At 36.3% G+C, this 21,995-nt stretch overlaps 2 protein-coding genes across 2 annotated transcripts in view; both read right to left on the reverse strand.

Annotated features, from left to right (window-relative positions):
* AOX1 (aldehyde oxidase 1) overlaps positions 1–1,238 on the reverse strand; it is an 88,770-nt gene extending 87,532 nt beyond the window's left edge. Inside the window, exon 1 of the mRNA XM_011949957.1 lies at positions 953–1,238. Coding sequence (XP_011805347.1) covers positions 953–997 — 45 coding nt within the window. The 5' untranslated portion in view covers positions 998–1,238. The remainder of the gene's footprint in view (positions 1–952) is intronic.
* A 2,323-nt stretch (positions 1,239–3,561) lies between these two features.
* Positions 3,562–21,995, reverse strand: part of SGOL2 (shugoshin-like 2 (S. pombe)) — a 54,032-nt gene continuing 35,598 nt past the window's right edge. Inside the window, exons 6-9 of the mRNA XM_011949956.1 lie at positions 17,568–17,797; positions 13,518–16,427; positions 11,982–12,129; positions 3,562–3,903 (exon numbers count right to left, since the gene is read on the reverse strand). Of these exons, the coding sequence (XP_011805346.1) occupies positions 3,888–3,903; positions 11,982–12,129; positions 13,518–16,427; positions 17,568–17,797 (3,304 nt within the window). The 3' untranslated portion in view covers positions 3,562–3,887. The remainder of the gene's footprint in view (positions 3,904–11,981; positions 12,130–13,517; positions 16,428–17,567; positions 17,798–21,995) is intronic.

Raw genomic sequence — 21,995 nt, forward strand, 5'->3', positions numbered from 1 at the left:
AGAGACAGGGTTTCGCCATGTTGCCCAGGCTAAACTTGAACTCCTGGGCTCAAGCAATCCTCCTGCCTCGGTCTCCCAAAGTGCTGATTACAGACATGAGCCACAGCTCTTAAGGGAGCTCCTTAACCTTCCTGCCTCAGTTTCCTCCTTCAGAGTAATGTCAATGAAACTGGAACAACATTAAGAGTGAGCAGAGTTGATGCTCACATTCAGGGGGGTGTTTCAAAGGAGGCCCACGGGGCTTTGCTGCTCCCAGACATCGGACACTGCCTGGAACTGTCCCTTGGGTTGCGCAGAGCGAGCCCAGCTTCTGAGGGGACAGAGCCCGCACCCAGCAGTGGACCCCGTGAGGACCTCGGAGTCCCCAGAGCCTGACTTGGGTTCAACTCTGCCAGGAACTAGCTGTGACTTTGGAAAGTAACGATTTCTTCATCTGAGAAACGATGGGGGTGGCTTGAATGTGTTCGTCTCTACGGTCTTGTCCGGAATCTAAGTTGCTCTCTGAGCTTCCAAACACACCCCGCGAGCTGAGGCTCAGCCTTCTCTGTAGGCTGCTCTCAATGTACTGGGGACGTTCCCGTTATCCGCTGGGATTGAGGGAAGGAAGATTTGGGAGTGCTGACCTTGATGGGCAAGAATATTTTTTATCTTACTGTTTAGGGAGGGCGTGTGTTTGGTAATCAGCTTCTGAGCCTTGGAAGGAGAGGTAAGGGGGGGAATATGAGGAAGTTGGGGGCCCAAAGATCCAGGACAGTCCCTGAAAACGCAGCCTTTATCTGCCCCGGAGGCGGGGTGGGAACGCGAAGGCAAAGCCGCTGTTAAAGGAGAAAGCCAATCTGTGCCTGAGCGCCTTAAGCGGCGGGCACGAAAGGATGGGATGAACGACTGGGGCTCCTCTCTGCCACGGCCCGGGCCGCAGGTCTGGGGTCAGGGGCAGCCCGCGGGCGCTCACCTTGAGGCCGTTCACGTAGAAGAGCAGCTCGGACGCCCTGTCCATTGTGGTGTTCGCGCTGGTTCGAGGGCCCAGAGCGGGAGGCGGCGGTTCTGGGAAGTAGCGGGCACCTGGGACCGGGCGGCACCGACCCGCCGTGTGGGGCGGGGCTTGCTGGAGCCTGAAGTCCAACCCACACTCTGACCGAGAAAGCCTTGATTAAGATCCAAAGTTCCTGAGCTCATTGCCAGGAAAACTCTTCCCGGGACACCAGCACGTGTGTGGGCGTCACTGGCGCCCTCTATGTGGGCGGAAATCATCCGGCGAAGATGAAGACGACCCCTTCATCTCCTCGCCAGTGGCGCTGAGCGTCTGTGTCACGCCCTCTTGCGTCTTAGCAAACACTGTAAGTCCTGGGACATTGCTTTTGATGGTCTTATGTTATTGGTATTTTAGGTGGTGTTCCAGCTGGATTTAAGTCTGGAACAGTAGTACCTCTCCTCCAACCAGGCCTGCTGTAGTTCTGGACTCTTAAGTGTAAACAATCATATTTATTCCAACTCTGCAGGAGCGGATCTTAGGGAAAACAAAAAGGTTTACAACTTGATCTTCTAGAAATAAAAGGTTGGTGCAAAAGTAATTGCGGTTTTTACCATAACTTCCAATGGCAAGAACTGCAATTAATTTTGTGCCAACCTAATAATTACTGGTTTTAAAACGAAGAGCTACCTTGATATAAATTTAAAAATTTTATCACTATTTACAGTTTATCCAGTAACCAAGTTTATCTGGTAAGAACAGAGATGTAAAACATCTTGAAAAACTTTAAAAAACAAAACAAAACAAACTTGGAAAATACAGCAAAGCATAAAAATAAAGATTACCTGTTAAGTCCACAACTTAGAACTTACCACCATTCACTTTAGTCTATCCTTACTTTTTGAAACATGTACACCTTTAAAAACTTAAGTGGGATTAAACTAGTTATTTTCCAGGCTTCTTTTTACTCGCCATACCTTAGAACATTTTCCCATGTTACTTCATTTATGTAAATACAAAAATTTTGTTGTGAAATTTTCCAAACTTTGTACATAAAAGTGAAGAGTGCAACTGGCATCTACCTGCCCTTCATTGAGCTTTTAACAATGGTCAACATTTTGCCATACTCCATTTTTTGTAGTATTTAAAAGCCAATCCTGGACATATTTTAGCCCTAAATACTTCAAAAACACACATACACATTCTTTTAGTCAGTGGCAATGCCATTTCTCAGTGGCCGGGCGCGGTGGCTCAAGCCTGTAATCCCAGCACTTTGGGAGGCCGAGACGGGCGGATCACGAGGTCAGGAGATCGAGACCATCCTGGCTAACACGGTGAAACCCCGTCTCTACTAAAAATACAAAAAAAAAAACTAGCCGGGCGAGGTGGCGGGCGCCTGTAGTCCCAGCTACTCCGGAGGCTGAGGCAGGAGAATGGCGTAAACCCGGGAGGCGGAGCTTGCAGTGAGCTGAGATCCGGCCACTGCACTCCAGTCCGGGCGACAGAGCGAGACTCCGCCTAAAAAAAAAAAAAAAAAATGTCTTTTACACTTGACTTCTTTGACTCAAACAAGAGCTGTGCAATGTATTTGCATGCGGTCTCATCAGTCTCTTTTGATAGAAAACAGACTTTTTAACACTGTTAACATTGAAAAAGAAACCAGGTCAGTTGTCCTATTTAAATGAAACATTTTTTGAATGTGGCTCTCCCTGGGTGGTTTTTCTACTCTACTTATTTCCTGTGCACTAAATATTAGATCTAAAGCTTTGATTAAATTCAGGTTCAATTTTTTTTGTGGGGAGAGGGCAAGAACACTTCATAGGTGGTACCATATACTTAATATTGCAGCACAGCAGGAAGCATATGGTGTCTGGTTGTTTCATTCATAATGATGCTAACATTGATCAGTGGGTTCAGAGGGCTATTCCTTTGTAATGAATTTCTTCATCAACATTTCACCTAATTGTTTTACATCCATTAGTTTTAATAGGGGGTTGCAATTTTTCTAATTCTAGTCTTTCTTCATTCATCAACTGGGATTCTTTGAATAAAACTATCCATCCTTCACTAGAGCTATTGACTAAACCCCTACAGCACTCTGTACCCCTACTGCAGTCTCTCAAAGTGTGGTACTAGGACAATCCGAGGACAGACTTACCGGAAGCATCTGATTAAGATGCAGATTTCTGGGCCCACCCTTTAGTGGTCAGATACTGTCTAAAAAAGTTTTCCATCTAGGTGGAATAGAGTCTGAGTAGTTATTTGAATTCAATAAACTGTGTATTGATCTCAGATATGAATAAGTTTTTTACTACTTATTACTGGAAGAGTAAGTGATCTTTAAAACAAAGTTATAAAAACCAAATTCAAAAGAGCCTGAAAGGTTAATCTCCTCCGCTAAGTCATCAGATTACATATAATAGAAGTAATATAGAAGCTGACATTCAACATGTATTTCTGAAAATAGAAGAATGAAGGGAGAGAAAACGGGCCAGGGCAGGAGGTGGCTTTTAAACCCTTTTAGATGTCCACATATATTGAATGGATTAAAAACACACAGCAAAACAAGACAGACTAGTATACAAGATAAACAATGCAAAGGTATTTAATACATTTTATTTGGTTAAAACGTTAATAGCTATTGTTTGGTTAAAGGCTACTAGGTAAAAAGAAGCTTAAATAAACAGGAAGATGTTATATGATGACCAAAATGACTTAAAAAGCTTAATGTTACAAAATAGCTATTTTATGCACATATACCTATTAATAAATATTAAGAATGGACAAATCAACACTCCGTCAAAGTCCAAAAAAAACAAACTTTTCATCAAGCACTTCATCTTCTTGATACTAGTTATATTTGTTTTGATTCCTTATGCTTTGAAAATTCAGAAAAACCAGAATCCATACATTCACTTCATCTTCTCATCTTGCTGCAAAGTAGAAAAAAAGGAAGATTAATAACAACCCAAAATTAATGCTTTTGCTGTGACGCATGGAGAAGAAAATTGTTTTATCATATCAGTAGAAGAGAAGTTTCCTTAAACCATAAGCTTTGTTAAGTATTTGAAATACTCTATTTTTTCTGAAATTTTATAGTTCTCACTATCAGAGTATTTCAAATAATTCATTTCAAATATTTAAGAAAAATTAATCAACATAGATTTTATATATTACGTGTTTATTACATAGTTCCTTTTTATTAGAAATTTAGCATATGTTCAAGAACATGGGAAAATATACAATTTAAAAACAAAGTGCTCATATTCCTACACCCAAGTTAAGAAACAAAATATTACCACACCTCCAGTGTGCCCCTTTCTGATCACATCCCTCTCCTCCCCGAAAAAGGGACCACTATCCTGAATTGTATTATCACTCCTTCTTTACGGTTTTTGTTTTAAACACTTGTGTATTGCTCTCCTAAAAAGTATAACGTTTGGTTTTATCTACGTTTAATAGATATCTTTACATCAATGGAATCGTACTGTAGGTGTTTTTCTGTGACTTACTTTTTCCACTCAACATCTTCATTCATTTTCAAGCCTCTCTTTTATTTAAACATTAAGCATTTTATATTCTGTGTCTGATTTGCTGTTTCTGCTGATACCTTGTTCCCCTGTGTGTGTAGTGTTTTTCTTAACTATGAGCTAGCCCTTTATTTTCCTTGGAACTTTGGCTGTGCAAAAAACATGTTGAGGTGTGAGATGGACAACTCCCTACAAAATATTTGCTTCTAATAGACAACAGGGCACTACAGTTCATGCACTAATTATACTCAATCCTCAGCTTCAATTTTTTTGTGCCTTCGAAATATTGTGAATTCCAGCTATAATCTGTAATAAAGGCTGTATTTTGGTTATTAATTCTAAGGAAATATTTTTTTCCTCAATTCAGCACCCAAGTTATTCCCTGGGGCTGAGCAAGCTAGTGGGGAGGTTATTTTTAGTTTGCTCTTCTACTGAGAAAGTAGATCAACTTGGTGGAAGAAGAGCTACTAGACTCTTTATTTTGGATAAACCCTAGGATTTGTCTTCTGTCCCTAGCCCCATAGGGCTGTGAATGAAATGTTTAGGTTCACCTAGTTAGACAAATATCTTCAGGATAAGGTCAGTTCCCCTCTGAGTTCCTGCTCTCATTTGGTCTTTGATCTGAGCTTTTCTTAGTTTCCTACTAAAAGAAACATCGGTTAGCTAATAGTCATTAGCTAAGAAATGCGTTCAAGGTACGTTTTTTAGTATTTTACCCAATAATTTTATTTTTTCAGTAAGAGGGTGGATTCATGCACCTAATACATCATGTTTCAAGATATAGAGTTTATTTATATTTTACATGCATGTGTGTAAGTGTGGTTTTTAGATGAAATACATAGACATGGTCCCAAATTAAAAAGGTATACAAGATTAGGTGGAAAGGTCTCTTTCACTCCTTTGTACTCCTCTCCAGAGCCAGTGTGATACCACTGCCTTGCGTAATTAGATGGTTTAATTAATCCTGTGAAAAGTACCTATTCTAAATAAAACACAGGAAAATGCTGTAAGGAAATAATGTTCTATTTTAGTTTAGATGTACAGTGCATGCAGATGATTTGCTATACAGCTCAGCTGGTAAAATTTTAAAAGCAAAAGTCACAACATTCAGTATAAATTCTGAGTGATGACCACCCAGTTGCCACTTTTTTTCTTCCTTCTTTTTGGATTGGAAATGGTATGCACTAGGTATATCACAGCTTCTAGTATCTCCCATGAAAGTAGATCCTAATTAAAGCTGCTTGCTATTATGGAATGATCATCATAGGTACTGAAGATGGGAGTGGTAGGAGTTATCAGGAAGGTCACATAAATATGTTTTTAAAGTCTTTATCTCTTAAAGACTTTAAGTCTTTAGTCCAGAGCACTGAACATGAGAAATGAGGACATTTTTAATATAAAAAAGGCCACAATCCAAAATGAATAGGTAATAATTATGATATTTACATAGCAAAAAGCAGAGGAACCACCTTTCTGAAGCAAAAACTACAGGAGATACATGGAAACACAGGACACAATACATTTTAATATACGACTCTTAGTATAACCTTAGTACAAAACAGATCACTTATTTACAAAAAATAAGTAAAGAGAAGATCTAAGCAGCATAATAAATACAGTAAGTCTTATGGATATATATCAAACTTTAGATCCTGATTATAGAGAATACACATTTTTCTCAAGCACTCACAGCACAGTGATAAATGCTGATCTTATAGTAAGTCACAAAGAAAATACTGGCAATTTCCATAAAGCAGAAATATTACGATAAATAATTTCTGACCAAAATGCAATAAAACTAGGTTTACAAATAAAAACAAAAAACCAGAAAGGTTCATCTACCTGGAATTTTTAAAACCTCCTAATAACTCCTGAAGAAAAGAAGAAACTTAAACCACATTGAAAACACTATGTATCAGAATCAAGATACATTGAGAGCACTGATCAAAGAAAAATTGATTGCAAAAGATACTTATTTTTAAAATTTGTTTTTTGTGTTCTATTTATTTATTTTTATTTTTAATTTTTTGAGTCAGGATCTTTCTCTGTGCAGTGGCACAATCATGGCTCACTGCAGCCTCAACCTACTAGGCCCAAACTATCCTCCCACCTCAGCCTCTCTAGTAGCAGCTGGGACTGACTACAAGCACATGCCAACATGCCTGGCTATTAAGTGTTGGGATTACAGGTGTGAGCCACTGTGCCTGGTCATAAAACACTGTTATCTATATAAATGAAAGAATAAAAATGATAAATTGAAATAAGAAAACAACAATAAAGTAAATCAAAGAAAACATAAACAAGGAGATAATAAATATGAAGCAGAAATCAGTGAGGTAGGGAACAGAAAAATAGATCCAATTAGTAAATCAAAGTCCTGATTTTTTGGAAAAGTTAATAAATAAACTACTACCTAATTTGATCAAGAAAAAAAGAAAAAGAACACACACAAAAAATGATAAATGATATAGGTAAAATAACTATGGGAAAAAAGATTTAAAATTAATTTACATGTCTAATTCATAAAAGATAATTTGCAGACTTTTATGCAAATAAATGTGAAAACTTAGATGAAATGGATAATTTCCTATGGAAATATAATACAAATAACGAAAAAAATACAAATAACAAAAATTGACCCCATTAGAGCAAAAAAGCTGAAACAGACTAATTTTCACACACACAAAAAATAGTCAACATTATTAAGGAGCTATCCCACACAAAACAATACTAGGTCCAGATGGTTTCAGAGGGGAATGCTAACAAACTTCCAAAAACCAGAGTCCCAATGTTCTAAAATTATATAAGTATATAACATACAAATAATTATAAACATAAATTATAATGTACTATAAATTATAGTGAAATAGAAATTATTTCATTAAAGGAACCAAGACGGTGACTTTCTTGATTCCCTTAATATGATACCTACGCCTGATAAAGACAATTCAAAGATGGATAACTATAGACTCACATCAATTATGAATGTTGATATAAAAATTCTAAACAATATTTTGGCAAACTCAATTCAACATCACATTATGAAAAACATACTCCATGACAAAGTGAGATTTATTCCAGGAAAGCAAGGTGAGTTTGGTACTAGAAAACTCATCAACCGATGCCATGTTAATGCATGTAAGGAAATAAAGTATATGATTATCTTCATAAATGCTGAACAAGCCTTTGACAAAATTCAACAATCATTCATGATAAAAACACTCAATAGGCATCAAGGGGCATTTTCTTAGTAAATTATCTACATATCTTAATCTTAAAGCAAGTATCTTGTTTAATGGAGAGACAAAAATACTTCAACAGAAGTATTTCTACTAAAATCAGGAACAAGGCAAGCATGCCTACTATTCCTGCTACTATTTTAACATTGTACCTGAGTTATTAGCCAATGCTAATAGAAAAACAATAAGAGGCATACAAAGGGGTAATGAGGTAAAACTATCTCTATTTTCAGATGATATCATACTATACCTGGAGAACTCAAGACAATCAGTGAGATAAGAGAATAACAGAGTTCAGTAAGTAGCAAGATATAAAATGACACAGAATTCAACGGCTTTCATATATATGAACAACATTGGGCATCAGTTACATGTCCATATATAAGAGCAAGAAAACTAAATACTTGTAGACTAGTGGTTTTCAACTCAGGATGATTTTACCTCCCAATTGAAATTTTGCAACATCTGGAGACATAATTTTGGTTGTTATAAATGTGAGGGTGCTACTGACATCTAGTGGATGGAGGTCAGGGATACCACTAAACATCCTACAATACACAGGATAGCATCCCATAAAAGAGAAATATCTAGCCCCAAATGTCAACAGTGCTAAGATTATGAAACTCCGAGCCAGACAAGTCAATACCATCCTAAGGTTCATTTGAAACAACAAACATTCAAGAACAGTGAGGGAAACAATGAAAAAGAAAAACCATGAGAGGATACTAGCCCTACCAGACATTAAAACATACTAAAGATCCTCTACAATAAACAAGAAGACCACTGGCAAAGGTGATGAGATGTCTCACTTCCGAGATGACATTTTGTTACATAAGACTCTATCTTGCTAGAGGACTTGCTCTAGAGATTCTCCATAGCTAGCTTTGAAGTAAGTGGCCATGCTGGAAAGGGGGCCGTGTGGCAAGAAGCTAAGGACAGCCTCTAGTCAACACCAAGAAGATGAGGCCCTCTGTCCAGAACCACAAGGAAACAAATTCTGCCAACAACCTGTGTGAGTTGAAAGCAGATTCTTCCCCAGTACAGCCTCCAGATGAGAACCAGCCTGTACAACACCTTTAGTGCAGCTTTGTCAGACCCTAAGCAGAGCACCCAATTAAGCTGTGTCCAGATTGCTACTTTAAGTCATAGGTTTATGGGAATATTGTTATGGAGTAATAGATAACTAATACAGCACAATATAAGCAATGAGCATACTTAGTGCTCAGATCTTGATTTCTAAGCAAAATTCTCTAATTAAGGGAACCAGGATTCTCAAAGAAGTGCCTGATTCTGGCACTTCTCACTAGGATGAGCCTGGAACATCCCGTGTGTTAGAAAGTAAGAAAGTGCTCCAAATAGTACGAAGTCATGTCAAAAGGACATGGAAGCCAACCTGAAGGAACTCTTAGTGGTCAAAGTTGGAATAACTTGAGCAACCAGATAAATATTGATGGTATTGGACTTTCATCTATAGAACAAAAGAGATATATAAACAGAGGGAGAAAAGACAACTCTTCCTTACAGATGGATTCCAATTAATGTAGAAGAAAAGGGAGAAATCAAAAATCATTACTAATAGTACCCATAGTAGTAACTGTTGCAGGCAAGATCCACCAATGGACGCTAAAATTAGTAGGTGAAAGTTTGAGAAATTGAATATATAGACTCAAAGTATCTCCCTTCCATGTTCATTAACAACAGAGGAAAAGATTGTGACTTCACAGTAAGAAACCCAGCAGATACCACCTTAACCAAGGAATCAAGGCTAACATGACAGTAATGAAACATGCTGATATCATGAAGCCTTGAAATGAGGCAAGAAGGACATATAATTTCTGTGAAATATTTGCCAAAAAAGCACAACTGCATTGCAATCATGAGAAAACATCAGACAAACCCAAACCAAGAGATATTCTACAAAATAAACTGACCAGTAGTCTTCAAAGGTGTCCAAGGCAGAAAAAAAGAAAAGACTGAGAAACTGTCATAGGTTAGAGGATGCTTAGGAAAACAACAACTAAATGCAATGTGGGACTCCAGATAGAATTCTGAAACAGAAAGTGATGTTAGTGAAAGTCTATAGTTTGTTAATGGTATTGTACCAATGCTAATTCTTTAGTTTTGATAATTTTACTGGGCACATAAGACATTAAAATTAAGGAATGCTGGGAGAGGACCATATGGGAAACTTTTGTATTATTTTTACAACTTTACCATTAGTCTAAAATTAGTTCAAAATAAAAAGTTTAACTTATAACTCATTAAAAGGCAAATGACCCAACTGAAAAATGGACAAAGGATCTCAACAGGTATTTCTCCAGGAAGATATACAGATGGCCAGTAAGCACATGAAAAGACACTCAACATCATTAGTTATCAGGGGACTGCAAATCAAAACCACCATGCAATATCACTTCAAACCCACTAGGACGGCTAGAACCAAAGTCATAGAAAAACAAGTGTTGGTAAGGATAAGGAGAAATTTTTTAAAATCATCATCGTTGGTAAGCATGTAAAATGGTACAGCAGTTTTGGAAACAGCTTGGCAGTTCCTCAAACAATTACACAGACTCAGCAATTCCACTTCTAGGGATATATCCAAGAAAAAAAAAAAAACTTTACACACAAAACCTTGCAAACGAATGTTCATAGTAGCATATTCATAATAGCCAAAAGATGAAAACAACCCAATTGTCCATCAAAGCACAAATTGATGAACAAAATGTGGTATCTAAACAATGGAATATTATTCGGTCATAAAAATGAATGAAATACTGATACATGCTACAATATGAAAGAAATTTTAAAACATGCTGGGTGAAAGAAGCCAGTTGCTAATACCACATATTCTATTATTCCATTCATTTGAAATGTCTAGAACAAGGAAATCTAGAGAGACAAGAAGTTGATTAGTGGTTGCCTAGAATTGGGGGATAGGAAAGAGATAATTAAAGGGTACAGGGTTTCTTTTTAAGTAAAGAAATGTTGTAAAATCGACTCTGGTAATGGTTGCACATATCTATGAATATACTAAAAACCAGAATATTGCACACTTTTTTTTTTCTTTTTTGAGACAGAGTCTCACTCTGTCACCCACGTTGGAGTGCTGTGGTATAATCTCAGTTCACTGCAACATCCGCCTCTGGGTTCAAGGTGATTCTCCTGCCTCAGCATCCCGAGCAGCTGGAACTATGCCTGGCTACTTTTTGCATTTTTAGTAGAGATGGGGGCCAGACTGGTCTTGAACTCCTGGCCTCAAGTGATCCACCTGCCTTAGCCTCCCACAGTGCTGGGATTACAGGTGTGAGCCACCATGTCTGGCCTAAATTGTACAGTTTAAATTGTGTGAACTGTATCTGTCAATAGCTGTTAAAAAAAGAAAAAAAAAGAAAAAAGAAAGAGAAAGAAAGAAAGAAAGAAAGAAAGAAAGAAAAAAAAGAAAAGAAAAGAAAAGAAAAGAAAAGAAAGAGAAAAGAAAAGAAAAAAGGTCCCTTGGTCCTTAATTTCACTTTTAATTTTCTTTTACCGTCCCTTATATTACTGCCATCTGTTGGTTATTGTTTTAAAATACCCATGAAAATCATTCTTTTTTGTTAGATGTGATCATTGTTGTCTAGTTTTGCTAAGAAATTTAAGTTCTTACTTTTTAGAGAGAGATATATAGAAGTGTTTTCAGAATTAAATGACTCAATATTTGAGACTCTAAAATACAACAAAAAGGACAGATGAAGCAAATATGACAAAGTGTTGATAACTGTTGAACCTGAGGAATGGATAAATTGCAGGAGGGCACTATTCTCTTGTTGGGGTATATTTGAAATTTACAAAAATAAAGAGAAAGGACTGTTATTCTTTTGAGAATAAACGACACATAAACCACTTTGACTTCTAGGGAACAAGGTAGGAAATAAACAAATGGGGTAACAAAAATAGCTTGCAAATCACAGGCCACGAATTTTAAAAATTATAATTATCAGGTTACAATTTAAAATATGACAGTAGTAGAACTGGGAACTAACCAAAAGTAAATCAATTTAAATCCAGACAACCCTTCAACCCCCCAAAAATAGCCTGTTCAAAGGACGTATTTCTTCAAATCTTACCCAAATCATACTGTGGTTGTTACATATCAATAATATACATTTTATTGAATTATCAGAAGTGCTCAAATACTAATTCAGGCAGAAATTTTTTTAAGGATATATTTTATAATGGCATATTAAAATAACTTGAAATACCTACTCTCTGAGGCTTGGCTCTTTAAAATGGAAAGGAGTACACCTTCTTCTTCTGCTTGTCCGTTCTGAAGATAGATCTGACTTATTTTCAGATTCAGCAGTGTTATTTGAAACAAAACTGGTATTTGTCAAGTCCTGTAATGGTCTATCGCCTGAAAAGAATATGATTTTTCACAAATATTTTTAAAAGTATATAGAGATACAAATAGATATGAGCTATATAGTGGTTAGCAAATCCCTGCAGCAAATTTTAAATCTTGATTCAATTTTGAGAGGAAAGAGACTAACATTTGAAACAAACTGTCAGAGTAGCCGGCAACTTTTTTATTCTGAAATCACATATGGGTCCCAAAAGTTCATCCTAGTCCAACTCTTTTCATGGAAGCACACAAATTACAGAACATTCATTCAACATATACGCCACTGATCACTCACTCTGTGAAAGGCACCATGAGGAGCAGATAAAAAATGTCTCACCAGTCCTCTAACAAATCCTGCAACTCTAGACCTTCGTAATTCTTTTGCTTCGGTGTGCTTTTACCTGGAATTGACTTACCCACCAAAACCTTAGGGATCTACACACATATATTGAAATAATAGGCTCCCAGTAAAAATTTTAAATTGGTATAGGAATGTTTAATATTACAAAATTTCTAATGGCAAAAGAACTTTAGGATTCACTGTTAACAAAAAAATGAGATAAGTAATGTTATATATAGTATGACTTCAAATATATACTTAAAATTCCATAGATTTGGGTCTGCATGCACATGGTAAATGGACTAAAGTTCTCCCAGGTGATTACTTTCCCCTCCCTTTTTCTGACTTTCTACTTTTGATTTTCTGCAATGAGTACTATTTTAATAACTGGGAAAAAATAAAAAGTAAATACTACAGGTAAAAATCTTACTTATCCTTTAGGGCCTAAAATGCTACCTATTTAAGGATGCTTTTGAAGATTCCTCTAGTCAAAATTATGCCCCATTATATCCCTTAGCATAATACATGTGCTTAAAGAATCATTTATTCCATTTCACCATGATGTTTGTTACATGCATGGAATCTGAGGAAAGGGGGTTGGTACTGTTTATTTTTTCAATCCTCTAAAATATCTAGAAGGGTTCGATCACACTAAATATATGTTGCTGAATGGAGAAAGTCTCTCACCCTCAAGAAAAGTGCAACTGTCTTCAGTAAAATAAAAACCAGTAGAATTCATTATTATATACATTTAAAACATTCAATTTTCTTCAAATGTATGAAAAAGGAAATTATTTGCCTAAGGTCTTTATTAGGCAAGTTTGTGGTAAAGGCCAAATCCGTTTGTAGTTGTAAATGTCCAAGATACTCTCACTGTTATTTCCCGAAATATGAAACTTTCTTTATTCCTTCATGCTATTTCTATGGATCATGTACTCAGTTATATATTGTTTTTAAATCCCATAAAAATACCACTTAGAAAATACTTCATTGGCTGAGTAAAAAACAAAAACAAAAACACTTCTAAAGCTTTATCATTTCATAATGATTATTAACCTACCTATTCCTGACTTTTGGGTTCTCCGGTTGACTTTAAATTTCATCTCATTCATTTTCTCATGCTCATCATCACTTACTTGAAAGGCTGGTGAGCACTCCAAGGCAAAATTTTCTTTTATTATCACATTTTTACTAGAAGAAATGCTCAAAGGTACTAAACCTTCATGAACACTGTGAAAGGAAGAATCTTGTATGTTGGGTGAATATATCTCAGGCAAAGATTTAAATGCCTTTGTGTAAAAGTCTGGCTTATTTTTGACCATTTTCTCATTCTCCAAATTGTTTTCCTTATCAGCTTGTTCAGATGCAGTAGACTTTCCCTGAATGCTGTCAAGTATTCTTTCCATTACTTCATGGCTCTCTGGAGAAGGATCTATGGAGGTCTTCCTTTTCTTTGACTTAGATGTCACTTTATTTACCTTTTTAACCTGACATTCTCCTTCTTTTATTTCTTCCACAAAAGGGGTATCTCCTTTTTTATTCAAAGTGGTAGTGCTTTGCTTCTGAGTCTTACATAGTTCAACCGTGTTTCCTGGATCAGAATCTGCTTCACTAATAATATGTTTTAAATCAGATACTAAGGAGACAGATGTCTGTGAAGATTCTGTTAACTGTGAAGCAAGTTTGTTCTTACCTTTTGTCAAAATGTTCTTTGCCTTGCATGATGATTCTTTCCTACACTTTTTAACTACTTTGTAGGAATCTGAAATTTGATCACAACTTTCCTTTTCATTACTGTTGATTTCCATATAGTGTTCATTGATAATGTCTTGGCATTCAGGTTTTTGTTTAGATTTATTTACTTTCAAATCAAGATCTTTTGTATAGCTTTCTTGGACATGTACATGTTTATCATTATCCTCATATATCTGGTTCATTTCAGAAATTATTTCTGTGTTCCAATTCACTTTATTCCTGAGCTTCTTATTTATTTTTGATTCATTTTGCTCAGCAGATTTCCTATCAGTAACATACTTTTTCAAATCCAGTATACTCTGGGTGTCATAATCACATAAATTTCCATTATCTTTGATGGGAAGATCAACTGTTTGAAATTCATTTGTGACTTGCAGACTTTCAGAAATTGTTTCTTTATCCTTTGGGGTTAGAGAAAAGAAGTTATCTTTTTCTAGGTCATGTACACCTTTGTCATCATTCTCATATATTTGATTGGTTTCAGGAATTTCCGACTTTTGAGATACATTTAGTCGAAGCTTCTTACCTATTTTTGAATCATTTTGACAAGCAGGTTGCCTATCATGGACATGTTTCACCCCCAAAACATTCTGAATCTCAGAATCATACAGGTTTCCACAATCTTCGGTAGAAACAGTAGGTGTTTCAAACTCACTTGGGTCTTCTAAGTTTCCAGGGATGATTTCCTTATCTTTTTGAGTTAAAAAGAGTGAGTGACTTTTAACTGTGTATTCTATACTTTTGTCATTATCTAAATGATTCACTTCAGAAAGTATTTCTGTCTTCCGATTTACTTTCTGCCGAAGCTTCTTATTAACTTTTGATTCATTTTGCTGAACGGGGTACATATTGGTGATCTGCTTTTGCAAACCCAACACATTCTGGGTCCTATAGACACATCGATTTTCATTATCTCCAGTAGAAAGAGCTGGGATTTGAAGCTCTTTGGAAACTTCTATGTTTTCAGAGACAGGTTCTTTATCCTCTTGGGTTTCGAAAAAAAAATTATCTTTTTTTAGGCCATGCACCACATCTTTATCATTATCCTCATACATGTGGTTCATTCCAGAAATTATTTCTGTCTTCCGGTTTACTTTCTTTCTAAGCTTATTAATGTTTAAGTCATTTTGCTCAGAAGGTTGAATATCAGTGACATACATTTTCAAATCCAATATATTGTGGGTCCCATAATCACACAAATTTCCGTTATCTTTGGTGGAAAGACTGACTGTTTGAAATTCATTTGTGACATCTAGGTTTTCATAAATGGTTACTTTATCCTTTTGGTTTGGGAGTAAGTTATTTTTTTCCAATTTGTGAATCACAAATGTCTGTCTAGAAGCTTTCCTTTTATTACAAGTTAGGGAATTCTGACCCTTATCAAGTTTACTCTCCTGGTGAAGTTTATCTGAACTTTGGGATAAAGAGTATGTTTCCTCTTGCTCATTTGTTATTCTTTTCTTCTTTTTATTACACTGTATGTTTTCTCTGTCACCTTGTTCAAAGCCAGTTTGAAGGGTCATTTTCTTCAGTTCATTCACCTGAGCCAGCTGTTCATTATTGAAAATAAAACCAGGATCTTCAGCATCCCTTTTGCCATCCAGGACATCAGATCTTTCTGGCCTGTTTTCAATCTTTTCCCCGATATCCACATCTAAACTATTTTTAAACTGTCTCTTTGATCTTTCTCTCTTTTTTTCAGAGCTTGAATCTTTCACTTTTCTGAAAGTTTTCATTCCATGTTCATTTGTTTTTTTATTACTTTTCTTTTTAATGCCTGTTGAAACTGTGACAATTTTGCTGACTTCACTAGCAGTTAAATCCATGTCAGCATCATACACAGTTTTCTGCAATTGAAAGTCATCATTATCCTCAACTTGATTCATGCACTCTGCATTAGGTTCTCTGGCAGACTCCGAAGATAAGCCAGGAAGATCCTGTTTATTTCTTTGCATTTCAGTATTTGTTTCATTAGTATGACCATTTATCTCATCATTGCAATTTAATTTTGGACTTGAAATGTGTTGTTGATCTAAAACTGTTGCACAGGGAGTGTCTGAAGAAAGATTATTTGATTCCCAAGATGACCCACGCTTCTTCCTTTCAGTCACATTACTAGGAGAAGGTTTCTCCCACCTGTGGCCAATAGATTGGGCGTTTCTCATCTCACTCGTTAGAGAACTCGTAGAACTTTGGTCTGAGTGGGAATGGCTTTCTATTAAGAAAAGGAAAACAAAACTCAGAAATAAGTAATGAAATATGTAATAAGTTACTTTAAGTAAATTAGATTAAAAATCAAGCTGTTTCACAGATACAATTTCTGACAATGTGTTTTGCTCAGATCCTAATATTACTAAGAATCTATGCTTATAAGAAAATAAGTTAGAAATGATGAGTACTCCTAAATCACATTTTACATTTGTATCTATAGAAAATGTATACTGAGAATTCTGCCTCAGCCCCAACAGTAGAGTGGAGTACAGCCAACAGTAGAGCCATTAGCATACATTTCTAGAGTGGAAGGAGGCCAGCAAATGAACCCAAATAATAGTGATAACTCTGAAAAGGAATACCGTCAAAGACTATCAACAGGCAGCTAAAATTTATATAAATTATACATATATTAATATATGTATATGTATGTGTGTAAATATATATACACGTATATACATATACTGTATACATTGTATACCATATATACGTGTGTATATATGTATATATGTGTGTATATATTATATACGTGTACATACACACACATAAACACACACACATTTTCAGAAAGGAAAAACAATTCTAACCTCTAAATTCAAAATTGTTATGGTTCCATATCCCAGTCTGAAAATCTATGGCAAATCTGTAAGCACCAGACTACACCACAGATTATCATTTAGGAATACTATGTAAATAAAATGTAAATGCCATCTTTTTTCTTGCTCAACCATTACCCAGGTTCAAGTTTTTGCTTTACCACTAATTAACTGGTGATGATCTTAAAAGAGTCTCTATGTCTATCTAGACCTCAATTTTCCTATCTACGAAAAAGAGGGTAAAACTAAGTAAATATATGGTATCTTTCAAATCATAAGCTAAGATACCAAGAAAAGCTCATTAGGTCCATTTATTTCTAAACATTTCTTCCACAGTAACAGTATTAGGCCACTGTGGATCTGATGTTTGTCAGCATATTTACTTTAAAATTAAATCTATCACCAGCAGTTTTAAATGGCAGAAGTTAGCAAATCTGTAACATAAGAGAGCTAACTTATTAACTATTACACATAATTGCCCTCAGGAAGAATATCTGATGAATGTAACTAATACAAATATTCAAAATGTATTTTTAAAACAATCTCACCTCTGGGAGGTACATCAACTATAGAAGAAATATGTTCTGAATCATCTAAACCATATACATTTTGATTATTTTCTTTAAGAAATAACACTTCCAAATTATCCTGAGTTGATAAAGGTTGTGTTGTTGATCCTGAAGAGGGAATATCAGGTAACGTCTTTGATTTAACATTGTTGTCACACTGCATTTTCTCTTTGTCATCATCTTCATCATCATTTGAAGGTAATGGAACCCTAAAGGCAAGTGGAAAGGAAATGAGAAATTATGTATTTTATAAATTTTTTAAATGCATGGACAGTTATTTGTATATTCTATTTAAAATCAAACCACAAATCCACCCTGGTACTTTTTCAAGTTCAATGAAGACACTTAAAGGTAGGAAATGAGTAGTTCCTACTAGAACAGAACTTGGAAGGAAACAGGAATGCTTCTTAACCCCTTAGTCACAGTGGCCCCAAAAGAAGATAATTTTTTTTTCTTTTTTTAATTTATTTTTATTTTATTTTATTTTTTTAAATTTTATTTTATTATTATACTTTAAGTTCTAGGGTACATGTGCATAACGTGCAGGTTTGTTACATATGTATACTTGTGCCATGTTGGTGTGCTGCACCCATCAACTCGTCAGCACCCATCAATTCATCATTTATATCAGGTATAACTCCCAATGCAATCCCTCCCCTCTCACCCCCATGATAGGCCCCGATGTGTGATGTTCCCCTTCCCAAGTACAAGTAAGTAAGTAAGTTTGGACTTTTTTAATATCCTTAGTGTAGTCTTCTAATAGCACAAGGAGTGAATGTATAAATTATCTTCTTTTGTTTGCAGCTCAAGAGAAGATAATTTATACATTCACTCCTTGTGCTATTAGAAGACTACACTAAGGATATTAAAAAAGTCCAAACTTACTTACAAATAGCCATATATAATATTTTTACTTTTCATATAATTAATTCTATGTAATACCCAAAACTCTTCCTTTGGTTTCTAGCAAATATAATTGTTTATAAACTTATGTGTGAAATAAGTTTGCTATGTTTCTAAAAGGCATCCAAGTAGACTAAAATCATTATTCCTAGAGTAATTAAATCTATGGGAGGAAAACAGATAGAAACTCACAGAAATAATTTGATAAACTGACATTTGAATTCAAAGAATGAAGAGTAATATCGTCCACCAACAGTAAAGGGTTGTCTTGTATTCCAAGGAAATCACAGATATTTTAAAATAATTTATAATAAGAAAAATAAAATATTTCTGATAAATATTTACGAGAAATTTAAAGGCAACTACCAGTATAATAGCTGTTGGGAGGAAATGTCTATACCACTGAGGAAACAAGTTAACAAAAATCAACAGAGACGCTCGTTTCTGGTAATGGCTAAACAGTTACTATCAGACCAACCCTACCTAACATAATGACTATAAATTCTGGACAAAATATTTTAAAAAACAACTACTAGAATTCAGTGAATGGACAAAAAGCAAGTAGAGAGCTAGCGAAGGGGGTGCCGACACTTGGAAGAAGAGTGAGTTTCCCATTGTTTTACAGCCTCAGCTGGTGCCACATTCAAAAAAAGTTAGAAACCTACAGTCTTATTGGTTCAAGGTTAGAATTCAGGGCAACTATAACAGCTGTAAAGTGATGGGGGAAAATATCAGATAAGAGAGGTAGAGAGAAGAGCCCCAAATTTTGTGTATAAATGCTCCCCAAATATCTAGCTGACCTCTGAATCCCATATATATGAGGAAGATTAGAAGCAGCCTATCTAAGGATAAAACAACTAAAATGAAACTTCACTTGTTGCTTATTTTGGGTTCAGACAAGGTTACTGCCTAATAAAACTGAAACATCAAAACTCTTTGGGAGAGCATAACTGAATCTACATTTTCTACAACAAGGGATACACAATACCCAGGTGCAATCTAATATTATCCAATATATGAAGCAATAGAAAAACATGATTTAAACTCACAGGGAAAAGATAATCAAAAGAGAATGATCCTGATATGCAAATGGTCAGTAAGTACATAAAATATACTTGATATCATTAATTATTAGGGAACTACAAATAAAAACCACAATGAGATACTACTTCACACTCCTAGATGGCTATAATCACAATAATAGACAAGAAGTGTTGGTGAGGAGATGGAGAAATCAGTGTTGAAATACTTTGCTGGCAGGAATGTAAATGGTACAGAAGCTTGGAAAAACAATTTGGCAGTTTCTCCAAAAGTTAAACACAGAGTTACCAGATGACCCAGCAATTCCACTGCTAGGCATATATTCAAGATAACTGAAAACATATGTCCACACAAAAACTTGCACATGAATGTTTATTGCAGCATTATTCATAATAGCCAAAAAGTGGAAACAACACAAATGTCCATTGATTGATGAACGGATAAACAAAACATGGTATATCCATACAACAGAATTATTGTCCCTTCATAAAAAGTAATGAAATGCTCATATGTGCTACAACATAAATGAACCTTGAAAACAATATGCTAAGTGAAAAAAGCCAGACACAAAAGGCCAAGTATTTTATGATTCCATTCATATGAAATATCCAAAATGGCCAAATCCATTTAGACAGAAAGTAGATTAGCAGTTGTTAGGGGCTAGGGGAGTGGAAAATGGGAAGTGACTGTTATAGATACGAGATTCCCTTTTAGAGACTGAAATATTTTAGAATTGAACAGGGTGAAGATTCAAAGCTTTGTGAGTATACTAAAACCACTGCACTGTATACTTTAAAAGGGTAAATTTCATGTGATAAGAAATTTTATGTTATGTGAATTACATATCTCTATGTTTTAAAAAAGTAAATACAAGAAAGGAAATAATTTAAAAACAGACATAAATGAAATATAAAACATAAAACTGAGAAAAACGAAATCAATGAAGCCAAAAGCTGAGTTTTTTAAATGAACAATAAAATTGACACACCTGTAGCTAGTTTGATTAAACAAACAAATTTTAAAAATCAGGAAAGAAAGGTTCTCACTACAGATGCTACAGGCATTAAAAGAATAAGAGAGGTTCCAAGATGGCTGAATAGGAACAGCTCCAGTCTACAACTCCCAGCGTGAGTGACGCAGAAGACAGGTGATTTCTGCATTTCCAACTGAGGTACTGGGTTCATCTCACTGGGGCTTGTTGGACAGTGGGTGCAGAGCCGAAGCAGGGCGAGGCATTGCCTCACCTGGGAAGCACAAGGGGTTGGGGAATTCCCTTTCCTAGCCAAGTGAAGCGTAGACAGACGGCACCTGGAAAATTGGGTCACTCCCACCCTAATAATACTGCACTTTTCCAACGGTCTTAGCAAATGGCACCCCAGGAGATAATATCCCGCACCTGGCTCAGAGGGTCCCATGCCCATGGAGCCTCGCTCATTGCTAGCAGAGTAGTCTGAGATCAAACTGCAAGGCAGCAGTGAGGCTGGGGGAGGGGCACCCGCCATTGCTGAGGCTTGAGTAGGTAAACAAAGTGGCTGGGAAGCTCGAACCAGGTGGAGCCCACTGCAGCTCAAGGAGGCCTGCCTACCTCTGTAGACTCTGGGGGCAGTGCATAGCTGAACAAAAGGCAGCAGAAACTTCTGCAGACTTAAATGTCCCTGTCTGACAGCTTTGAAGAGAGTAGTGGTTCTCCCAGCATGGAGTTTGAGATCTGAGAACAGACAGACTGCCTCCTCAAGTGGGTCCCTGACCCCCGAGTAGCCTAACTGGGAGACACCTCCCAGTAGGGGCCAACTGACACCTCATACAGCTGGGTGCCCCTCTGCAATGAAGCTTCCAGAGGAAGAATCAGGCAGCAACATTTGCCTTTCTGCAATATTTGCTGTTCTGCAGCATCCACTGGTGATACCCAGGAAAACAGGGTCTGGAGTGGACGTCCAGCAAACTCCAACAGACATGCAGCTGAGGGTCCTAAGTGTTAGAAGGAAAACTAACAAACAGAAAGGATATCCACACGAAAACCCCATCTGTATGTCACCATCATCAAAGACCAAAGGTAGATAAAACCACAAAGACGGGGAGAAACCAGAGCAGAAAAGCTGAAAATTCTAAAAATCAGAGCACCTCTTCTCCTCCAGAGGAATACAGCTCCTTGCCAGCAACAGACAAAGCTAGATGGAGAATGACTTTGACAAGTTGAGAGAAGGCTTCAGACGATCGGTAACAACAAATTTCTCCAAGCTAAAGGAGGATGTCTGAAGCCATCGCAAAAAAGCTAAAAACCTTGAAAAAAGATTAGACGAATGGCTAACTAGAATAAAGAGCGTAGAGAAGACCTTAAATGACAGGATGGAGCTGAAAACCATGGCATGAGAACTACGTGATGCATGCACAAGCTTCAGCAGCTGATTCGATCAACTGGAAGAAAGGGTATCAGTGATTGAAGATCAAATGAATGAAATGAAG

The sequence above is a fragment of the Colobus angolensis genome, unplaced genomic scaffold (genome assembly GCF_000951035.1).
Source record: "Colobus angolensis palliatus isolate OR3802 unplaced genomic scaffold, Cang.pa_1.0 Scaffold30, whole genome shotgun sequence".
NCBI classification, from domain to species: domain Eukaryota; kingdom Metazoa; phylum Chordata; class Mammalia; order Primates; family Cercopithecidae; genus Colobus; species Colobus angolensis.